Below are 19,032 nucleotides of genomic sequence, written 5' to 3'. Positions count from 1 at the left end.
CTTGCAAATTGATCTGTGTTCACAATACTTTAATCACAGTGGCTTTGACTGCTAGGAGCGAGACTGTGTTTTCTGAACGGCAAGGAAAAAGCTATGGTCTGATTGTCTTTTTGAACTAGTTTTAAATCCTTATTATTGCTATGTAATCTGGTCAATACGTATTGATCATGATGTGAAGACGATGTGAGCGGCTGATGTGCTTTATGCTTAGCTTTCTAAGGCAAAGTTTTTATGTGCCAATGTCTGAGTTTTTTTGCTCAGCCCTTCCTCACCACAGTACAGTCAGTAATCAGGAATGTTCTTGCATCTGTTTCTTTGTCTTTTCCCCCCTCCCCTCTCTGTTCCCTGGCTCCAGAATGAATGAAATGAACCTGAGTCCTGTAGGGATGGACCAGCTGACCTCATCCTCTGTGAGCAATGCCCTGCCGGTCTCGGGGAGTCACTTGGGGTTGGCGGCGTCCCCCACTCACAATGCCATACCAGCACCAGGTAATGGGGAAAGGCCCCACAAAGGGTATTGCAGCTCATGCTCTGTGTTTTACTGTCACAGGAATGGTCATAACTGAGTAGCAGGGCTTGCTCTGATAGCAAGTCATATCTTTAGCAGGTGGTGAGGTGATGTAGAGTTGGGGAAGGGGAGACCATAAATCGTTGCTGATGTGGGCAAAGGAAAAGGCATGAGTCTTATCAGGCTTACACCTTAGTGGCAGCCTTGTTTTTTTCAGGGGGGTGGGGGGTAGGGGTGGTGGTGTCGGTTTGCACTGTAGGTGAGTAGTAGCAGAATCCTTTGAAATACAAACTGTAGCTGAAGATCTGCCTCCATCTGTGTCTAATCTCTCTCAGGTGAAAATAATGATTTTTCACCTGTGAAGCAAAATTGTTTTCCTAGCTCTTTTTTTCAGGGGGTTGCACAGACAGAAGTCCATTACAATTGTAAAGTAGAAGCGAGCCCTATAAAACGTATCCAGAAAAGATCTAGCTATATTCAGGCATGCCTCTCAGTGCTGTGATAACTGATCCTTTCTTTGAAGCTTGCCACCTTACTTTGACAGTACCATGCTGTATTTCCATAGGGAGAGAGCTCCTGAGGAGCTTCATTAGTTTGCGTGTTCCTAAACTTAAGTAGTTCTGTTGAATTTAAATTGGCATTTTCTCTTGCAGGCTTGCCTGTTGCAATTCCAAACTTGGGCCCCTCCTTGAGTTCCTTGCCCTCTGCTCTATCTCTGATGCTCCCAATGGGTATTGGGGATCGAGGAGTGATGTGTGGTATACCAGAGAGAAACTACACCCTACCTCCGCCACCATACCCTCACCTGGAGAGCAGCTATTTCAGACACATTCTACCTGGTAAGTTGTCTGGTGGTGATGGAGGGGAAAAGAAAGAGAAACTGTTTTAAGAACTACCTGTTTCTGTCCTGAAGCAGGCAAGACTGACTGTTTTGCAGAGCTGTTATTTCCATGCCTTTGTCTGGAGGCTGTTGTGTCATTTACACACCTTTATTTTCAGGTATCTATTGCTGTACTTGTGAATGAAGAGAATTGCAGGGCATTTTCTATTTAAACCAAACCTTTGATTGCTACTCCTGCTTTGGTTTTAAGATTAACAGAAAACAAAGCATGCCTGGGTTCTGTCTCCAGTGTCTTACAGTTTGAAAGCTGCTTCTATTTTTCTTCTCCTATAGGCTGAAGCAGTACTTAATATGTGCATAACGGTAGGTCACAACAGTTCAAAGCTCAAAAAGGGCAAACCATCAGCTGAGGAGTTTGGGCTCTTTCCCACCTGTTTAGCCCATGGCACATTTTTTCTTTGTTGTTGTTCAAGGTTGATTTCCAAAAGCCTAACATACTGACTTGTATCTTGATTCCTCTCTCATGTGTGCTTTAGATATAAATGTAGAATTTAACATGTTGGTATGTGAACACACAGAAATCAGAGCTTTAAATATAGTCCTTGTTTTGTTTTGTAGCTGATTGGCAGGGTGGAAGGGTAGTTAAACTTCTTCAGGGTGACCCAGTGGGTGTTGTTGGTTCAACCTAGGTTAGGGAAAAAAGCTATAGCAGCCCAGATCTCATCCAGCTTCCTGTTGACTAATGGCTGAATTTTCCAGCTGCTTAGGAGTAACCTTTCCTACTGCATAACCTGCCTGCCTGTTTAGTGAGCAAAGAGTACATGAAGAGAGTGCATTAGGACCAAAAGTATTTGCCATTCTTCTGAGCTGGAATAATCTTTCTAGTTCCTGTGATGTTTAGTCTGATGTTTCGCAGGGCTCTTCCATGAGTCATCTTGCTGCTTTCAGGGCTCCTCCTTGTTCAAGCCACAAGGCAGCATTGCATGCAGAATATTTGATCCAGCTGATTAAATTAAACTGTCCATTTCTTGGCTTAGTCATTTTTAATGGGGTTATGCTGCAGAAAGAATATCCGTGTTTGCATCCTTGTAATAACAGACATATTTGAATGGAACACACTTCCAGATCAAATGGCTCATAGGGTTGAAGGCCAAAAAAGAAACATGCTGACTCAGATCTTCCAGAATCTGGAAAATCTGCCCCTCTCTCTGCTGAAAATACTGTTTACTTGAATGTGCAGATGTATTTCTTCCAAAGATTTTTTTTTGTTTTAGTGTGTAAATACAGGTGTTTCTTCATATCGTAAGTTTGAAGGTTGTTTGATTTTTTTGAGAGACTTTCCATAACTACCAGAAAAGATGTTAGGGTTTCTGATTTAAATTTAACCAAGCTATTGTTTTAGGAGAAACAACGTATTTTTCATGTAAGGAAAGAGAGCAGATGAGTCATGATATCTGTGAGAGACCTTATCTGTGTCCTTCAGAACTGCAATTGATGATCTCTGAGGTGGACAGTTGTGCCACTTAGTCTTAGAGGAAGGAAGTAGTCATTGTTAAAACTTAAATACCTAAGCAAAAATGATGTATTCTGGAGAATTGTTTTTTCTTCTAGTGAAGATGAACCAGAGTTATCAAATTATAGATTCCTCTAGCAGTCCTTCATCCTTTGTGAGCTAGTTCTTGAGAATGAAAAATTAAGCCTAAAATGTGAAGAACCCCTTTCTGATTGAGTCTTTGTGCTGAGGAGCCAAGGTTGCATTCTGCCAAAAACTTGGCTGTTCAGAGTTTGAGAAATAACTAGAGACTTGCTCTGTTGAATTTGCTGTCAAATGATATTTTGACAAGAGTGTTGGGTTCATGTATGTTTGTGAGGCATGTTTTAGATGTAATGGATTTTAATTGGAGATAATGTAGCGAACGTCTTCAGGGATCTGGGTCTCAATGTACTCTGCTGGGATTGATTTTTGTTCGAGATTTGAAAACTGATGTAACCTCACTGTCTTCTTTTTCTCCCTCTCTTCCTATCAGGTATCTTATCGTACTTGGCGGACAGACCACCACCTCAGTACATCCATCCCAACACTATAAATGTTGACAGCAATCCAGCATTGTCAGTCTCCAACAATCCATCGGCCCTAGATCCCTACCAGCCCAGTGGAACCGTGGGGCTGGAACCAGGGATTGTCTCCATGGACTCCCGCACAGTGAACACTCATGGTCCTCAAAATCTGCATCCTAGTGACAGCCATGAGGTAGCACTGGATACTACAATCACCATGGAGAGCGTTTCGAGGGTAACCAGCCCTATCTCCACAGATGGGATGACAGAGGAGCTCACGATGGATGATGTAGCCGGGGATCATTCACAGATCCCAAATGGCTCCCGGAGCCATGAACCTTTATCCGTAGACACAGTGGGGAGTAACTTGACATCGGACGCTGTGGGACACGGCGGTGTCATTCCCATTCACGGTAGCACTTTGGAACTCCCTGTCGTCATGGAGCCCGACCACATTGCCGGGCGAGTGACAGGGATATCGGACAGCACACTAAATGACTCCATTCATACTGTGGCCATGAGCACCAACTCCGTGAGTGTGGCGCTCTCTACCTCACACAACCTCGCTTCCCTGGACTCAGTAGCCTTGCATGAAGTGGGCCTCAGCCTCGAGCCAGTGGCGGTGTCTTCCATCAATCAGGAAGTAGCCATGGGGCCAAGTCATGTGGATGTGTCTGCAGACAATCTTGCCTTTGTACCACCCTCTCTGCAAATGGAAGACTCCAATTCCAACAAGGAGAATATGGCAACCTTGTTTACCATATGTGAGTGGACATTTCCTGCTTTCTTGGGGTAGGGTTTGTCATGCAGCTATTGTCGAGTGGGATGACAGGACTCTTGTTGCTAGTCTTACAGATTAATGGTAAAAGAAATGCTGTTTAACAAGTCCACGAAAGTTGGAACATCTGCAGTGCCAGATTAACTGTGCTGAAATGACAATATTTGGAAGTAGACATAGTAGGATGTTTTAGCATAATTCTCTTTGTATCCATCTCCCATGTTGCCTTGAGGTTGAAAGCTGAGTCTTTATGAACCTCTTGCCTTCTGTGGATATGCAAATATTATAGTTTGAAATGAGAGTTTTTTGTTTTTAAAGTCACATCACAAGTGCATGAAAAATACACAACAAATACCACCACAAGCCATACATTCAGTCAAGTGGGTATAATTGTTGAGTATGACATTGTGTGATTTTGCAAAATTTTTATTAAAACATGAGCAATCAACATGAAAATGTTATTCTCAACAGGACCTGCTGGAAAAAAAGAGCAAAGAGGGAAGGAACATTTTAATATTTCTAATTATTCTCATCAAAGCACTTTAGTCCAGAGGTTAGTTGATCTCATAGGGAGAGAGGAGCACTGAGTATTGCACTCTCAATCCTGTTATCATTCAAGGAGTGGTGTTTGAGAACTGTGAAGTTCTCATTTGCTGGGACAGAGATTTGAACTTTGACCTGCAGCATGTCTGGATTCTCATCTCTAAAGCATAAGGTCAGCTTTTATAATCATTTTTATTAGCTGTGGTAGCATTGCTGAGGGCTGCTCTTCATGCAGCCTGGCCCTACAACTGCCAGGACCTTATGGTTAGCTTTGCCTGCAGAACATACTTTAAGAAATTGGAAGACAGAGCGCCTTGGTTAGAACTGGGAGAGGTGCAGTTTGGTGCAAAGTGTCTAGTCAGACAATTGAATTAAACTTTTTGTTCTGTGGGATAAAATATAACTTAAAATCAGGTGGGCATAGAACTGTGATGAATTTACCACTCCTAAAGGAAGAGTTTTGCAGTTAATGCACTCAGAAGTTCCTAAAGGCATCTGTTGCGTGTTGAGCAAATAATGATCAAAATACTGTGGAATCCAACATGCTTGTGGTGAAATCACTTCTCTTATTCAAAGTGGGATTGGAAGTGCCAGTTTATTGTTGCTATACTTAACATAGTCCTAAGCTGTTTCCCAGATGATGCTCCCCTTTGGTAGGATAATAAAATGGCTGTTGCATGCCTAGTGCTTTCATGTGATTTGCAAAACAGATTCTTGACTTGGGAAGGTTTAAATTTTAACTTTGTATTGTTGTTTTTAAACTTCTCGTGAATAAAACATGAATTTGTGTCCAGACAGGTGACAGCAAGGACAAGGAGTTGGTTTAGAGCCCCTTGGTGGTTTTTCCTCACTGAGAAGACAGGAGTCAGGGCCTTTTTCAGAAAACTTTTTACACTGTTCTTAAGCAGGAAATAAGAAGTGTGCCTTTGCTACAGTCTTGAATGTTTGTGAAACTTCTAAGTAACCCCTTTTATGGTCATCTTTGTTGACAGTTCTGGGTATCCAAATCAGTGAAGTAATGACTGGGTTTTTTTGTTTGTTTGGGTTTTTTTGGCATTATTTGGAAAGGACAGGCATGGAAAGTGTATTTGACTTTCTGTAGAATGTGAGATTTTTTTTTTCAACTTCTTAAAAATATATGAATCCCTGAACCTTTCCAAATGGAAGTGTCTCATGCCTAGAACTTTTCTTCCTCTGCCTCTCCTTGGAGCTGTAGTTGGTGCGTGCTAGGCAGTGCTTAAAAGCAGCTGTTCCAGATAGTGGTTCTCATACTCAGGTCTGGCTGTTGTCATTGCTTTACTCCTGCATATCACCTGTGCACATGAAGCAATGCTTATATAGGCTCTACCTAATCATTTTTTGAATACCTTGCTATCTGTAACTGTGTAGTTGCTCAAACTGTACTTTTTGGGGGTCCGATTCTGGTACTCTGATGTATGAAGGGAATGTCTGAAAATTATCTTTAAACATGTAAGAATGGAGCTGCTGTTTAGGCCTGCTGAAGACTAGTTCTGCAATAGGTCTTTTATAATGGAGTTGGGTCATCAACAGGCCAAAGAAGGTCTTTGTGGAGATCCTGATTAGTTAGCTGAGCATCTCTCTTCTTCAGAATAGTGATTCATCTGGAGAGTGGTTGCTGAGTAGGTGTTGGTTGCTCCATCTGTAGAGAATTAAAATTACATAGTTTTTCTAGATGAAATAATAATGCTGTAGAGAGCATTTTATGATGTACCTTTTCTCAGAGTTATTAGACTGAAGACTTTCAGTGGTTTCTTTTTCAGCAGTACTTCTGCTGAATGACAGATTGGGAAAGCGATGGTACTGATTCTTCTTGGGTTTTTGTTTTTGTTCCATTCAGTGACATACTCATACTGTATGAGTTTATTGCAGTGAGTCCTTCAAAAGTAACAGTAAAGTGAGGTTTTTGCTGCTGTGAAGATTTAAATTTGAATCTGAATTCAAATGGAGGTAAGGGGATATCTGGGTTCAAATTAGAAACATTTTAGAAAGAAGACCTTTCTATCCCCTTGCACAGATATCCTTGAGGTGCTACATGCAAGAAGTGTTTCTGGTAGATTCCAAAAATGTATCCAGTTAGAAAGTGTTTGGTTAGGTATGTCATAGATTTTTCTGCCAATAAAGTTCATTTCACTTGTGATCAGAGTGAAAATGGCTCTCACATCATCAGCGTTGCTGCCAGCTCTGGGGAGACTACTATCCATTTTGCAGTAAGGTTGATGAAGTGTGGACTCTGTCCCATTGCTAGATTCCCCTGCAGGGATACTCTGGAGTCTAGGAAGGTAGGTGGAGATTCTCACATTTGATCTGAATTGGACAGGAACAGTGACATCTATGTCAGTGCCCATCTGACTGTAATAATATGGTCTGTATTCTTCTGAGTAAAACATATTTAGTGGACAAGTTGAACCTGATAGAACCAGACTTTGTCAGGAACTGAGCTGAAGCATATTGGTAGAGAGCTGATTGCTCCCAAGAGCATGGGAGCTGTTGCATCTTTTTAATCCCTGTTGTCCTTTTCCCTCTGCGCAGGGTGCACACTGTGTGACAAGGCGTATCCGTCGGACTGCCCAGACCACGGGCCCGTCACCTTTGTCCCTGACACCCCGATAGAGAGCCGAGCCCGGCTTTCTCTCCCTAAGCAGCTCGTCCTCCGGCAGTCTATCATGGGAGCTGAGGCGGGTAAGAATCATGTTACTGTGTGTTTCTCTGCAGCAGTTTAAAATACACTCACTGCCTGAAATCCAAAACCATGGGGATGTTAATGTGGGAAAGAAACACTGGAGTAGAGAGGTGCTTCCCTCATCCGTAATCACCCTGACTTACATTATCCAAGAACTTCTTGTGCTCTGGTTACTGCATAGACTTCAACTATACTGTAGGGCTGTTGCCATAGTGTGGCACATCGTAAGGTCAAGCACAAGCAAGATATGGTGTTTATTTTTATCGTGTTGGACAACTCAGGCACAGCTTTGATAAGAAAACATTGCAGCGGTTGCAGTTTGGGAGAAGGCAACAATTAGAAATAATAGAGGAGATTTCTGTCTGCTCGTTCATCAGCTTGGTTTGCTACCTGTGAGTCTTCTGGACTTCTGCACTGTCATTGGAGTATTGATCATAAGTGCCTCTATTTCTTTCCCTCCCTTCATTTACATTTGGCATGTAGGCTGTGACCTTGTCACTGGATGTGGACCTTGTTACTGTATTTCACGCCATTGTCACCTGGAAATCGAAGAGTACAATGCAATACCCTAAGGATCTGAAGGCTAGAGAAGAATGTGATTATTGGCTTGCTTAGTGATGCTGCTTGTTGAGAGTAGATTACATCTGTTCTTTTCAAGCTGCACTAGTTTCCAGTTTATTCCTAAAAGCTACTCAGTGTATTCATGTAGACCAATATATATAAATGTTTAATAATAAATAATATACATGCAGGAATCCCTCTGCCCATGACAGAAATACAGCTGCCTCTGGGGAGAAATGCAGAAGCTGCTTAACAATGCCCAGCAACAATTCTGGAAATTCCTGGGGATTAGGTAGGCAAAATGTAGTTACTGAAACTAGTATTTTCTGCTTCTGCAGAAAGTGCCATGAAAACTTTAATTGGTACAAGTGGCTAGGATGTTAGTTTTATAGCTTACTGAAAAGTAAATTACTTGCTTCTGACAAAATAAATATTTATAATTAGAACAAAGCGGCTCCCAGTAGTGTCATGTGGTGGTGGTGGTTCTTGTCTCCGCCTTAGGTGTGTTTCACATGTGAAGTAGAAGCTTTGATGATCTTATGCCTAGATATTATCCCTGGAGCATTATCTCATAAACCTCCCACTTCTTTATTATGCATGATTAGTTGTTTAAACCATTGAGTTCTTCAGATTTGGGTCTTCTCCTGATAGGTGTGTGGACACGAGAAACCATTCCTGTGCGGACTTGTTTTGGACCTTTGATCGGACAGCAGAGCCATTCTCTGGAGGTGGCCGACTGGACAGACAAAGCAGCCAGTCACATCTGGAAGGTCAGTGGGTGTTCTGGCTCGTAGATCTGCCAACATGCCTTTATCTGGTGAAACTTGCCACATGACACAGCAACTTCAACGTTATCATCCTTGCCAAAAGTCAAAAGTAAAGCAATTTGATTGTTTAATGCTTAATATCAGCATAACAGAGCTGTATACCATGTAATATGCTGGTAATCAATTCTGAAGTACAAAAATCTTCTTTAATGCCTTTTCTTTTATAGGGCTATATGTGGTTTCCACTGTTTGTGTGGAGTTGCAGCAGAGATTGTATATGATTCACTAGGCAGCACTTGTTTGTTTCGTATCACTGTTTATTGAAAGTTCCCCTAGGTGATGAATGATTTGTTTAGGAAAGATGCTTTAAAGCTTTCTTTTCCCCATCGTTTCATGTTCAGAAAATAAACTTGATTTATATAAATAAAACATGTACTGTTTGCCCAGATATTATTATTCACAAAACTTGGTTTGTAAGAAAAGCAGTCAAATGCATTTCTGGTGGGAGCTAAAGGTGATGTATGGGAAGGATGCTGATAAACAGGTTTTCTGGCCTCCCGGGTAGCAGAGAAGTCAAGATTGCCGTGTGAAGAGGAAAATAAGGAGTAAAAACAGGGCTGTGGTCTTGGCAATGGCAATGGAGACTTCTCAGCTTGTTCTAGGTAAACACATCCTCTCTTAAAGAAGCTGGCTTTGACTGCATTTATTGCTGTACTTTATCCTAAGATTGCATTTGTTTTCCTGATAGATCTATCACAATGGTGTCCTGGAGTTCTGCCTCATTACAACTGATGAAAATGAATGTAACTGGATGATGTTCGTACGCAAAGCCAGGTGAGAACCACCTGTACTGTGCTAAGTAGCTTTGAGTCTTGAGCTGCAGGCTCATAGAAGGCTGTACAGAAAAGAGAAAGATAAGGATCACAGAATATTCTGAGTGGGAAGGAACCCACAAGAATCATCGAGTCCAACTCTTAAGTGAGTGGTCCATAGGGGGATCAAACCCAGACCTTGGCAATATTAGCACCACGCTCTAACCACCTGAGCTGATCTCGGGGTGTACTGGAGAGTGTGCACTGCTGCACTGCCTGCCCAGAGGGGGGTGAGCTCGGGGCCAAGGGACCTTCAAGAGTTACCTGGGCATCTTGAACTGGTGGGGAGAATGAAACAGTAGACACAGTGGAGAATGTTACAGGAGGACTGGTACACAAGCTGTCCTAAAATAGCCCCAGACTTGCCCCCATACTTTGTTTCCCTTGTTCTAAAGCTTTAAACCAGGTTCTTTTTATAGTAACTTACTGTGTATTAGGTTGTTACTGCTTTCCCTCCCTGTTCCTTTTGGATATGTCTGTGAAGGTGATGTTGATTGTCCTTTTGATTTTAATACTTTATTAGCAAAGTGTACCTGAGTTCTTTTGGCCAAGTTCCAAGCTCTTACAGCTTGCAAAAACTGTCCTTTTCAGTCTTTCCAGAGCCTGCAGTGAAAACTGTCTGGACTGGCTTAAGTATTGCTCCATCCATAGTCCACTGAGAAGGCTTTGCTCTGTGACACAAAGTAGGTTTCTCCTAGAGTTCACTTCACTGCTCCCATATGCAAGAGTCAAGAAATGTAATGCTTGATCTCCCACTGCAGTGGGGCAGTTTGCTGGTTTCAAACACTGGGAACAAACATATGCAAGATACTGCTTCAAAAGATCAATGACCACATCTTGGAAATGGAAATCAAGAGGATTTTTTTTAAGATAATTTTGCTTTAAGGCGTTACTGATATTTTCTCCCTCATGCATTCTCTATTTCTTGAGGGAGTTAATATGAAAAATACATAGATTTCTGTAGTTTCTTAGGAGATCATAAACTCTCTTCTCTCAGCCCACTCCAATGTGTATTAATAATATTCTCAGCAGTAGTGTGAAAAATGCATCATTTGGTGGAGCAGATTGGCTCTCAAGGTTTAGTTTTCCTTTCCTTTAATAAAGAAGGACAGAAGTGACAGACATGAAAGTTTTCATAATGTGCCGAGAAGCACTGAGGTTCTCTCACTACCTATTTATAGGAATCTCCATCTTTTCTCTCTCAAAAAGTCAATACTTCTGGAGGGCTTTTATTCATACCTCTTGTTATTGCTATAGGAACCGGGAAGAGCAGAATCTGGTAGCTTATCCTCACGATGGAAAAATTTACTTCTGCACCTCTCGGGACATCCCACCTGAACATGAGCTTCTCTTTTATTACAGTCGGGACTATGCACGACAGCTTGGTAAGTAAGCACTCATTTTTGTTGGCTTTGCAGGGAGTACCCACCTTGAATTCCCTTTTAGTGCCATCCCTGGGCGCTGTGACTTGGGAGTGCATTATGTTCCTTCTCAATTTCTATTGGTGCATGTCATAGTTTCCTTTTACATTTCATGACTACAGAGTACCATCTTTTAAAAGAAACATTCCCCTATCTAATTCCACTGATCAGGAGTAAAAGATCACAGTTTTGAAGAAAGAGCGTTGTTTTTCTTCTGTTTGTCCACTAAGGGATGCTAAGGGAGTTTTGCTAGCTGAAGATGTTCCTATCCTCCCTCACCTGTGGTTGTGATAATTTTGATTTGGTAGAGCTGTGCTCAAAACTGATTCAAAGTTTGGCCCCTCAAAACATTTGAAATGACCTACCTAAAAGTGTTGAAAAGCAAGCTCTGTAGCTGAAAGGAACAAAGGTAAAAAAAATCTCTGCAGCTGGCTTTGTTACCACAGACAAAGTGTTTACATGGATCTTGCTCATGCTGTTAACCCTTACCGTGCCTCATTAAAAGTGATGCTTTTGTGCTCACAGGTGTCCCTGAACATCCAGACGTGCACATCTGCCACTGTGGAAAGGAATGCGCTTCCTATGTGGACTTCAAGGCCCATTTGAGCAGCCATATTCACAACCACCTCCCCAGTCAGGGGCACAGCAGCAACCATGGGCCAGGCCACGGAAAGGAAAGGAAGTGGAAGTGCTCCATGTGCCCCCAGGCTTTCATCTCCCCTTCCAAGCTCCATGTCCACTTCATGGGGCACATGGGCATGAAGCCGCACAAGTGCGATTTCTGTAGCAAAGCTTTCAGTGATCCCAGCAACTTACGGACACACCTCAAGATACACACAGGTGAGGGTTGGGGGCTTTATAGAGATGCCTCTGCTAGGAAATCATTGGGGCAGGGTCTGTTTTCTCTGATTCCATGGCCAGTTGGCAGAGCAGAGCTTGCGTCCGTAAATATAAGCTCTTGGAAACACAGAATCATAGAATATTTTGGATTGAAAGGGACCTTTAAAAATAATACTCCAAAACCCCCCACCATGGACAGGGACATCTTCTGCTAGATCAGTCACTCCGAGCCTCATCCAGCCTACCCTCGAACAGTTCCAATGGTGGGGCATCTGCAACTTCTCTGGGCAACCTGTTCCAGTGCCTCACCACCCCCATTGTAAAAAAAAAAAGTCTTCTTTATGTCCAATTTAAATCTGTTTTCTTTCAGTTTAAAAGCATTGCTCCTTGCCCTTGTTACTCCAGGCCTTGGTAAAAAGTCTCTCTTTCTTGAAATCCCCCTTTAAGTACTGAAAGGCTGCAATAAGGTCTCCCTGGAACCTTCTCTTCTGCAGGCTAAACAGCCCCAACTCTCAGCCTGTTTTCACAGAAGAGGTGCTTCAGCCCTCTGACTATATTCATGGCCCTCCTTCAGACCTGCCCTAACATCCCCATGTCTTTCTTGTACTGGGGACCTTAGAACTGGATGCAATACTCCAGGTGGAGTCTCAGAAGAGCAGATAAGAGGAGGAGAATCGCCTCCCTCAACCTGCCTTTCTAAGAATGGATTCTTAGATTCATGTCTGTCTACAGGAATGATCTCCAGTCCATGTTGACCCTACTTAATGCCTGAGCAGTGCCTGAGAGAGTGCCGGTTGGGTGGGATAGGAGTGAGCTGGATTCAGTGGTGTGGGTGCTTATAGAAAAGTATGTAGACCTGTGATTTGGTTGATTGTGCCATGTCTAAAAACATTTGATGATTGCATCTAATTGGCCTTCATCTGGGAGACAGAAAACCTTTGTTCCCACACAGCAGGTCCAGTGCTGGTAGCTGTGATAAAACAAGGATTCCCTTCTGCTTGCAAGAAGGACACCAGGTTTGAGAGCTATTAATGTGGCCAGTTGTCCACTTAAATACAGGCCTGAGATCTTTCCTACTTGAATTGTTTTTTGTCTTAAGGAAATGGCACAAAACTGAAATTGGCAACTGTAGCATCAGACTGTTATGGATTAGGCTCAGCGGTGTCACTCATTAAAAGTAAAGTCTGAACATGCTGTTGACTTCTGTGGGCATTGGGGTATCACTAGAGACTTTGGGGATAAAGGGGGAATTGCCAGCAGATCAGGGAATGAGCACTAACAGAGGAAAACAAAATAGAGATTTTTCAGCTGTGTAAGAAGAGAGGAAATATGAAAAGGCATGGATTTAACACTGAGGGAGGACAGGGGAGAGGGTGAAGGTCAGGTTACAGGCCAGCAATTGACGGTTGGATATTTTTGCCTATTGGGAATCAAAGAATGCAAGTCACTGAACTGGAAAAGGAATAAAACTGGGGGTTTGGTGCCTCAAGTCAAGCATAGGAAGCTGTAGGCTCAGTAGTCAGGAGTTTTAATAAACTGATCAACTACAAATGTGATATACACAACCTCAGAACACTCAGTGGAGTGGGATTCAAATGGTATTCAAACTCAGTCTGAATTCAGTAGCATGCAGGGCTTTTGAACTATTTCTGACAAAGAATAGTGGAAGAACTACAGATAAGTGCAAAAATGGGATAAAACATAGAAGTTATCAAAGGGCCAGTGAGCTTTGTACCTGTGTGTTTGTTAGATAAGAGAACTTGTTTTTGTAGACAAAGGCAATGCAGTGCTTCAAATGTGGCTGGGCTCTGGTAAGGCATCAGATACGGTTCCTGTGGGAAATGGGATGTGGAGATGGGGATGTACTAATGTACAGTAACTAGATGGTTACCATGGTTACTATTACAAAAGAAGCTAACATTGTTTTTACTGAAGAATTCATCTTGGATAAGACTAGTCCTGTTAAGTGTTTGCCTGAATTTCTTCACTGAAAAATTTACAGACCTGCTGGGGCTATTCTGATGTACAGAACAGGGAGGCACAGTTGGTGTGGAAGAAGCAGAAAGCTGATTGCACAGGAAAGACTGACTGACCATGAGCAGTGGAGGAAGAGGAATCAATGGTGTTTAGAAGGACAAAGTGCAGAAACGTGCATCACACAAGGGGCTCGGTGGTTTGAAACAGTATCATGAAGTTTTTTTGGCTTGGAGGCATGGGGGATTGAAAAGCTTTGGTAATGTTGAAATCAAATGCCTGTTATTTCCATAGCTAGATCTAGACTGTAGAACTAAGTAGGCCTTTATGCTGAGTCTGAAGGAACTGCAGGAGGAAACAGGTCCTCTTCACAAAGAAAGTGCCTTTCTTCAGGGTAACATTTTATTTTTCAGCAGTGGTTAGGTTTGTTTGTTTCCTGTATTTCTTGGGACACTGACTGTCAGCTTGTGGGTGTATGTGTGTAACCCCAGGTCAGAAGAACTACCGCTGTACCCTTTGTGACAAGTCGTTCACCCAGAAGGCCCACCTGGAATCGCACATGGTCATCCACACCGGGGAGAAGAACCTCAAGTGCGATTACTGCGAGAAGCTGTTCATGCGGAGGCAGGACCTCAAGCAGCACGTACTCACTCACACGCAGTAAGTGATCTCACAGGGTGAGTGCAGTAAATGAAGCTGAACAGCCCAAGAGAGAAGCTCCAGTTTGCAAATAGCTTGGCCTAGGGAGTACAGATCGGTTCACTCTCTAAAATGACAGAGAAGTCAGTCTGGACAAAGTCCTTGTTGTACTGGCTGCAGTTGTCGAGTTCTAGTGTTTGCAATGTTTTAATGACACAGTAAATTCCAGGCATGCTACTTGTCTTGTGAAATGGCTGTCTGAAGTGTTCATCATTTTGAACAGAGAAGGGGTTGTTTGACTTACACTTCATTCTCTGCTGAGAACTGCTTACACATCCCAACATGACCACAGAAAGACCATAACCTCCTCACTGCTATTCTTGTCAAGTAGCTTGTTAGTGAACTCTGCCTCTATGCACTAGGGATGGGGTGCTGCAATTCCCAGCCCTGTCTTCCCTGCAGGTCTCACTCAAGCACTTGGTCTCCTCCTCCTCCTGTAGGCAGATCCCTACCCACAGTCCTGTGCCAGGCCAGGTCTTTTGCTCTGAGAATCTCTCCATCCTGTATATTTACTCCCAATCAAAAAAAAAAAAAAAAAGAAAAGCCTAGTCTTAAAAACTTACTTCCCCAAAGCTAGTTCCTTTGCTTATTTCATTTTTAGCATCTGGTTCTTGTACTCACTTGGAATCTATTGCTGCTTCTGTCATGCTGCCTAGGAGACAGTGTATTGTAGTGAGCATGAGTGAGAGAGGCAGACAGACTTGCCTGGCTGCTTGTTCCTACAGCCTGAGCCAGGAGCACTACTGCTGGGAGGTGTTTTGCACTGTCATCTGCAGAATTTGTTGCAGTCTAGTAAGGTCCTCAAGCTTAGCATTTATGGCTGAGGATTGTTAACACTCAGCAACTTTGTTGTCTTATTTCTTCCCTGTGCCCCCTGCTCCCCATTTACGAAGGGTGGGAAGGAGTGAGACTGACCTTTCCATCAGGGCAACATCTCTGCTCTTGCCAAAACATGTGCCTTAACCAGTATTTTAATACTATATCAGCTGCCTTGCAGGAGCAAACTCACTTTTTTATGTCTTGCAGAGAACGGCAGATCAAGTGCCCCAAGTGTGACAAGCTGTTTCTGAGGACAAATCACCTGAAGAAGCATCTCAATTCACATGAAGGAAAGAGGGACTATGTCTGTGAAAAATGTTCCAAGGCTTATTTAACCAAATATCACCTCACTCGCCACCTAAAAATATGTAAAGGCCCCACATCCAGCTTGTCAGCCCCAGACGAAGAAGAGGAGGAGGATTCAGAGGAAGAATTAATAGACTCTATGAGGACTGAAGACTGTAGGATTAACAATGGAGTCTATTCAACAGGTGATGCCCTCTCTGGACACAAATGAAGAAGAGAGGGACATTTTCTTGGATAAGTAGTGAAGGAAAAAACCCTCTTCCTTGTTTCCCCAATCAACAATGTATGTCAGGTGAGGAGTTTTCCTTCTGTTTTGGTCTCCACACTACCACCACTTAATATACTCTGTAGCCAAAACACTGACTGAGACTGGATCATGCCTGCACAAATGAAGAGTTGCTAAGAAGGAAATGTGAGGCAAGGAGATTTTTTCACACATGCTGTGCATACTTCTTTTCCAAATCACTCAGATTAATCCATCCAGTGTTGGGACACGTCACACCTTGCATAGCCCTTTAAGCAAAAAGCCACAACCCAGAAATGTAGTTGAGTGATTGCAGTGAACTGTAAGCCAGCTGTCCTTAACTGCCCAAGCCATGACATGAAGAGAAACAAACAAAAAATGTATTTTGTTTTTTTAAAACTTCTTAACTGGAGGATGTGATTTGGCACAAAGCAAAGACTTAATAATGCTCAGGTTTCCTTCTTAAAACAAAACACTTCGGTTTAAAAATAAAAGGAAAGGCCAGTGAAATCAGCCCTTGCAAACAATGCCATTACCCCACTACAGAGAATCAGTTATTGCCTCCTCTCCCTCGAGTTCACTAGAACATGTAAGCAGGTGAAGGGATAAAGACTGTATAGACTCAGTAAGGACGAGGCTTACAGATGATCAGGCAGTGTTTACAGTATATATTACTCCTTGTGCTGTAAACCTTTTACCACCTAGAATGATGGGAGGGTTTGCTGCTAATATTATTTATGGAATGAAGATTATTACATTTGGTTGTTTTCTTTTGAAATAATTAAAAATGTGGCTCTTCTCAAATGTTCTTTTTTTTAATATTTACATATTCTGAAAAAAAGGTTCCTATTTCTATAAATATGCTAAGAGAAATAACAACACTTTTTAATCATCTGCCTCTCACAAGCTTTCCTGGGACATGAAGAGGTAGGAGCACCTCCATGAATAGGTGCAGCTGAAGAACTGGTCTTTAAACTCTGTAGATTTCCTGTGTCACTCCTCTGGCTGTGCTGCAAAAGAAGAGTCATCTGAGTTCTGTGCTCTTGACAAGGTAATTGGAGGTTTCCTTGTGAAAGAGGCTCTGCTTCTTGCCCTAAACGGCCCAAGCTCAGCTGTACCTTTCTCTGTCCCCTGTATTTCCTTGAGAGCTCCCAGGGTTCTTCAAACCTGAAAATGCTTGCCCTCAGATCAGTATGTGACTAAAAAGCTCCAGAGAGACAAGTTGTGAGATTTTGTTACGTCAAGGGAAAGATGTGTTGCTTTCAGTAATGCAATTTCTTCCTGAAACACAAAGCAACTTCTAGAGCTGCAGTGCCAATTATAATACTAGAGGTATAAGAGAAGTCACTACCCTCAAAGAGCTTAACACAAAGCATTTATTTCAAATTAAAGCTTTAAAAAACTTTAAGCTTTTCACTGGAGAGCACTTGAACAGAAGTGGTTCTCAGTACTGCTTGGCAGAGACAGGAGGGAGGCAGGAATTCCAACCCATCCAGAGTATTCCTGCAGAGCCATGGTGAACACCTGTCATCAGACTAGAAACAGCTGAAGTGGATTTAGAAGCAGCCACTTACCCTTGAGGGATAGGAAGGAAAGATCTAACCCTTTTCCCCAGCCTTTTTCCCATCTGCAGTTTGTAGTGTTACAATTTACTTGCTTTACCTCACCAGAGTGAGTTACAGTGCTTAGGGTGGAAAGCAGTGGGGAGCCGTGACAGTGCAGCTGCTTTGACACCAGTGGCTTTAATACCCAGGGCATTTTGCAGACACCTTCAGTGTGGGAAGCACTTCACAGGAGGGTAAGAGTATCATTTAACTTCTTGGTCTGGGGTAAGGCACTCGGGTGCTCCATTTTAAATGCGAGGAAATTGTTGGAGTCACAATCCTTGATTAGGTTCCTGATGCTGGAAACAAAGATCTTAAGTTGGTGGCTCAACTGATACTCAAAACGTTCCTGTGCCTTCAGGTGTTGGGCAGAAACACCTGGGTGGGGTGATGAACATGAGTACATAACACAGAGCTTTCACCAGAGACAGGGACCTGCTGAGATCCCAGCCCTCGTTTTTTTGTGTCCTGACAGCTTCTCATCCTTTCCAACTAGCAGCTCCTTCTTTCAGTTCAAATTCTCTTAAAATATATTACAGTTGGAGCTTGAAGAAAAACTCAATACCTTGCAGCATCAGTCAGCTTCAGGTGCTGTGGAACTGGGGAAAAGAAACACCCAATCTTGATGGATGGAGCTGGGATATTTCTGGTTTGGTACTGGTGAGCTGAATGTTAGAAATACATTTCAAGATTCTACTGGGGATGCCATTTTATTACCTGAGAACTACTCTGGAGATTTAAAAAGATACATAGAAGATATTTTAAAATCTGTATTAGAAATCTGTAAACCTAGCCTCAAGGATAAATTATCTATTTACACTTGTCATTTAATTCAGCTTTTGTTTATTTATTACACAACTGTTGGGTGAAGTATTTTTTCTTGTACCCTTAGAAGGTAGAAGATCAAAACCTTTGCAGTATTTAACAAACTTCTGGTAGCCAGAATGCTTTTCTAGTGACTGTTTCATTTTATATGTCAGCTTTACACATGGTAGCCCCTGTTTCAGGGATCATTATCTCAGGCAAAAGCAAGTGATTTAATCTTTCAAAGCCGGTAACAGAGGCAGGACCTTAAGAGCTTAACCACACCACCATGTTTCTTTGTCTGAGATGAAGAAGCCTGCAGAATGCAAGACACTAGAGTCATTTCCATGAGCTCTCACCTAACAGGGGGATTTGCAGAATACACATTAGTCATAGTCCCGTTAATTAGTCCTATTTTTTGATGTTTGGTCCATCATGATTCCATTGCTGTCTCCAAGTCGTTGCTGCTTCTGCTGGCTGTGGAGCTGGAAGCCATGGAGTTGGCACTAGCCAGAACCAGTCTCTCTCTGTTTCCAAAAACTTCATTCACTGCAATACAGACAGGGGATTGCTTACATGTTACTCTGATGAGTACTCAAGATGACTACAGCAAGTATAGCATGGTGAACACCATGGAATGGAATGGAAATCCTAACCTGATGCAGTTTCAAAGCTTTTCCCCTTGCCCCAAG

General features: G+C 42.6%; 2 protein-coding genes across 4 annotated transcripts in view; one reads left to right on the top strand and one right to left on the bottom strand.

The window, feature by feature from the left end:
* The first annotated feature begins 356 nt into the window (after positions 1-356).
* PRDM4 (PR/SET domain 4) lies at positions 357-18,367 on the top strand. Its single transcript, XM_018080604.2, has 10 exons — positions 357-489; positions 1,162-1,347; positions 3,377-4,171; positions 7,279-7,428; positions 8,642-8,760; positions 9,506-9,591; positions 10,887-11,014; positions 11,576-11,890; positions 14,356-14,524; positions 15,590-18,367. Exons 1-10 carry the CDS (start codon positions 357-359, stop codon positions 15,897-15,899), a joined length of 2,391 nt encoding a protein of 796 aa, XP_017936093.2. The 3' UTR covers positions 15,900-18,367.
* Positions 17,307-19,032, bottom strand: part of PWP1 (PWP1 homolog, endonuclein) — a 16,775-nt gene continuing 15,049 nt past the window's right edge. For 2 of the 3 annotated variants that reach the window (XM_029963484.1, XM_018086821.3), the window contains one exon: positions 17,307-18,889. In XM_029963484.1, coding sequence (XP_029819344.1) covers positions 18,774-18,889 — 116 coding nt within the window. In that variant the 3' untranslated portion in view covers positions 17,307-18,773. The remainder of the gene's footprint in view (positions 18,890-19,032) is intronic. The other variant, XM_018086820.3, reaches the window with a different exon arrangement.

Source organism: Manacus vitellinus, unplaced genomic scaffold (genome assembly GCF_001715985.3).
Source record: "Manacus vitellinus isolate BGI_N305 unplaced genomic scaffold, ASM171598v3 scaffold_5_pilon, whole genome shotgun sequence".
NCBI lineage: Eukaryota > Metazoa > Chordata > Aves > Passeriformes > Pipridae > Manacus > Manacus vitellinus.
This window is presented reverse-complemented; position numbering and strand designations above follow the sequence as displayed.

Bases quoted from the DNA above. Each gene is read 5' to 3' on its own strand.
- PRDM4 (XM_018080604.2), top strand. From the start codon at position 357: ATGAATGAAATGAACCTGAGTCCTGTAGGGATGGACCAGCTGACCTCA. The intron at 4,172-7,278 runs GTGAGTGGACAT...CCCTCTGCGCAG, and splicing joins GGCAACCTTGTTTACCATAT to GGTGCACACTGTGTGACAAG. The intron at 9,592-10,886 runs GTGAGAACCACC...TTATTGCTATAG, and splicing joins ATGTTCGTACGCAAAGCCAG to GAACCGGGAAGAGCAGAATC.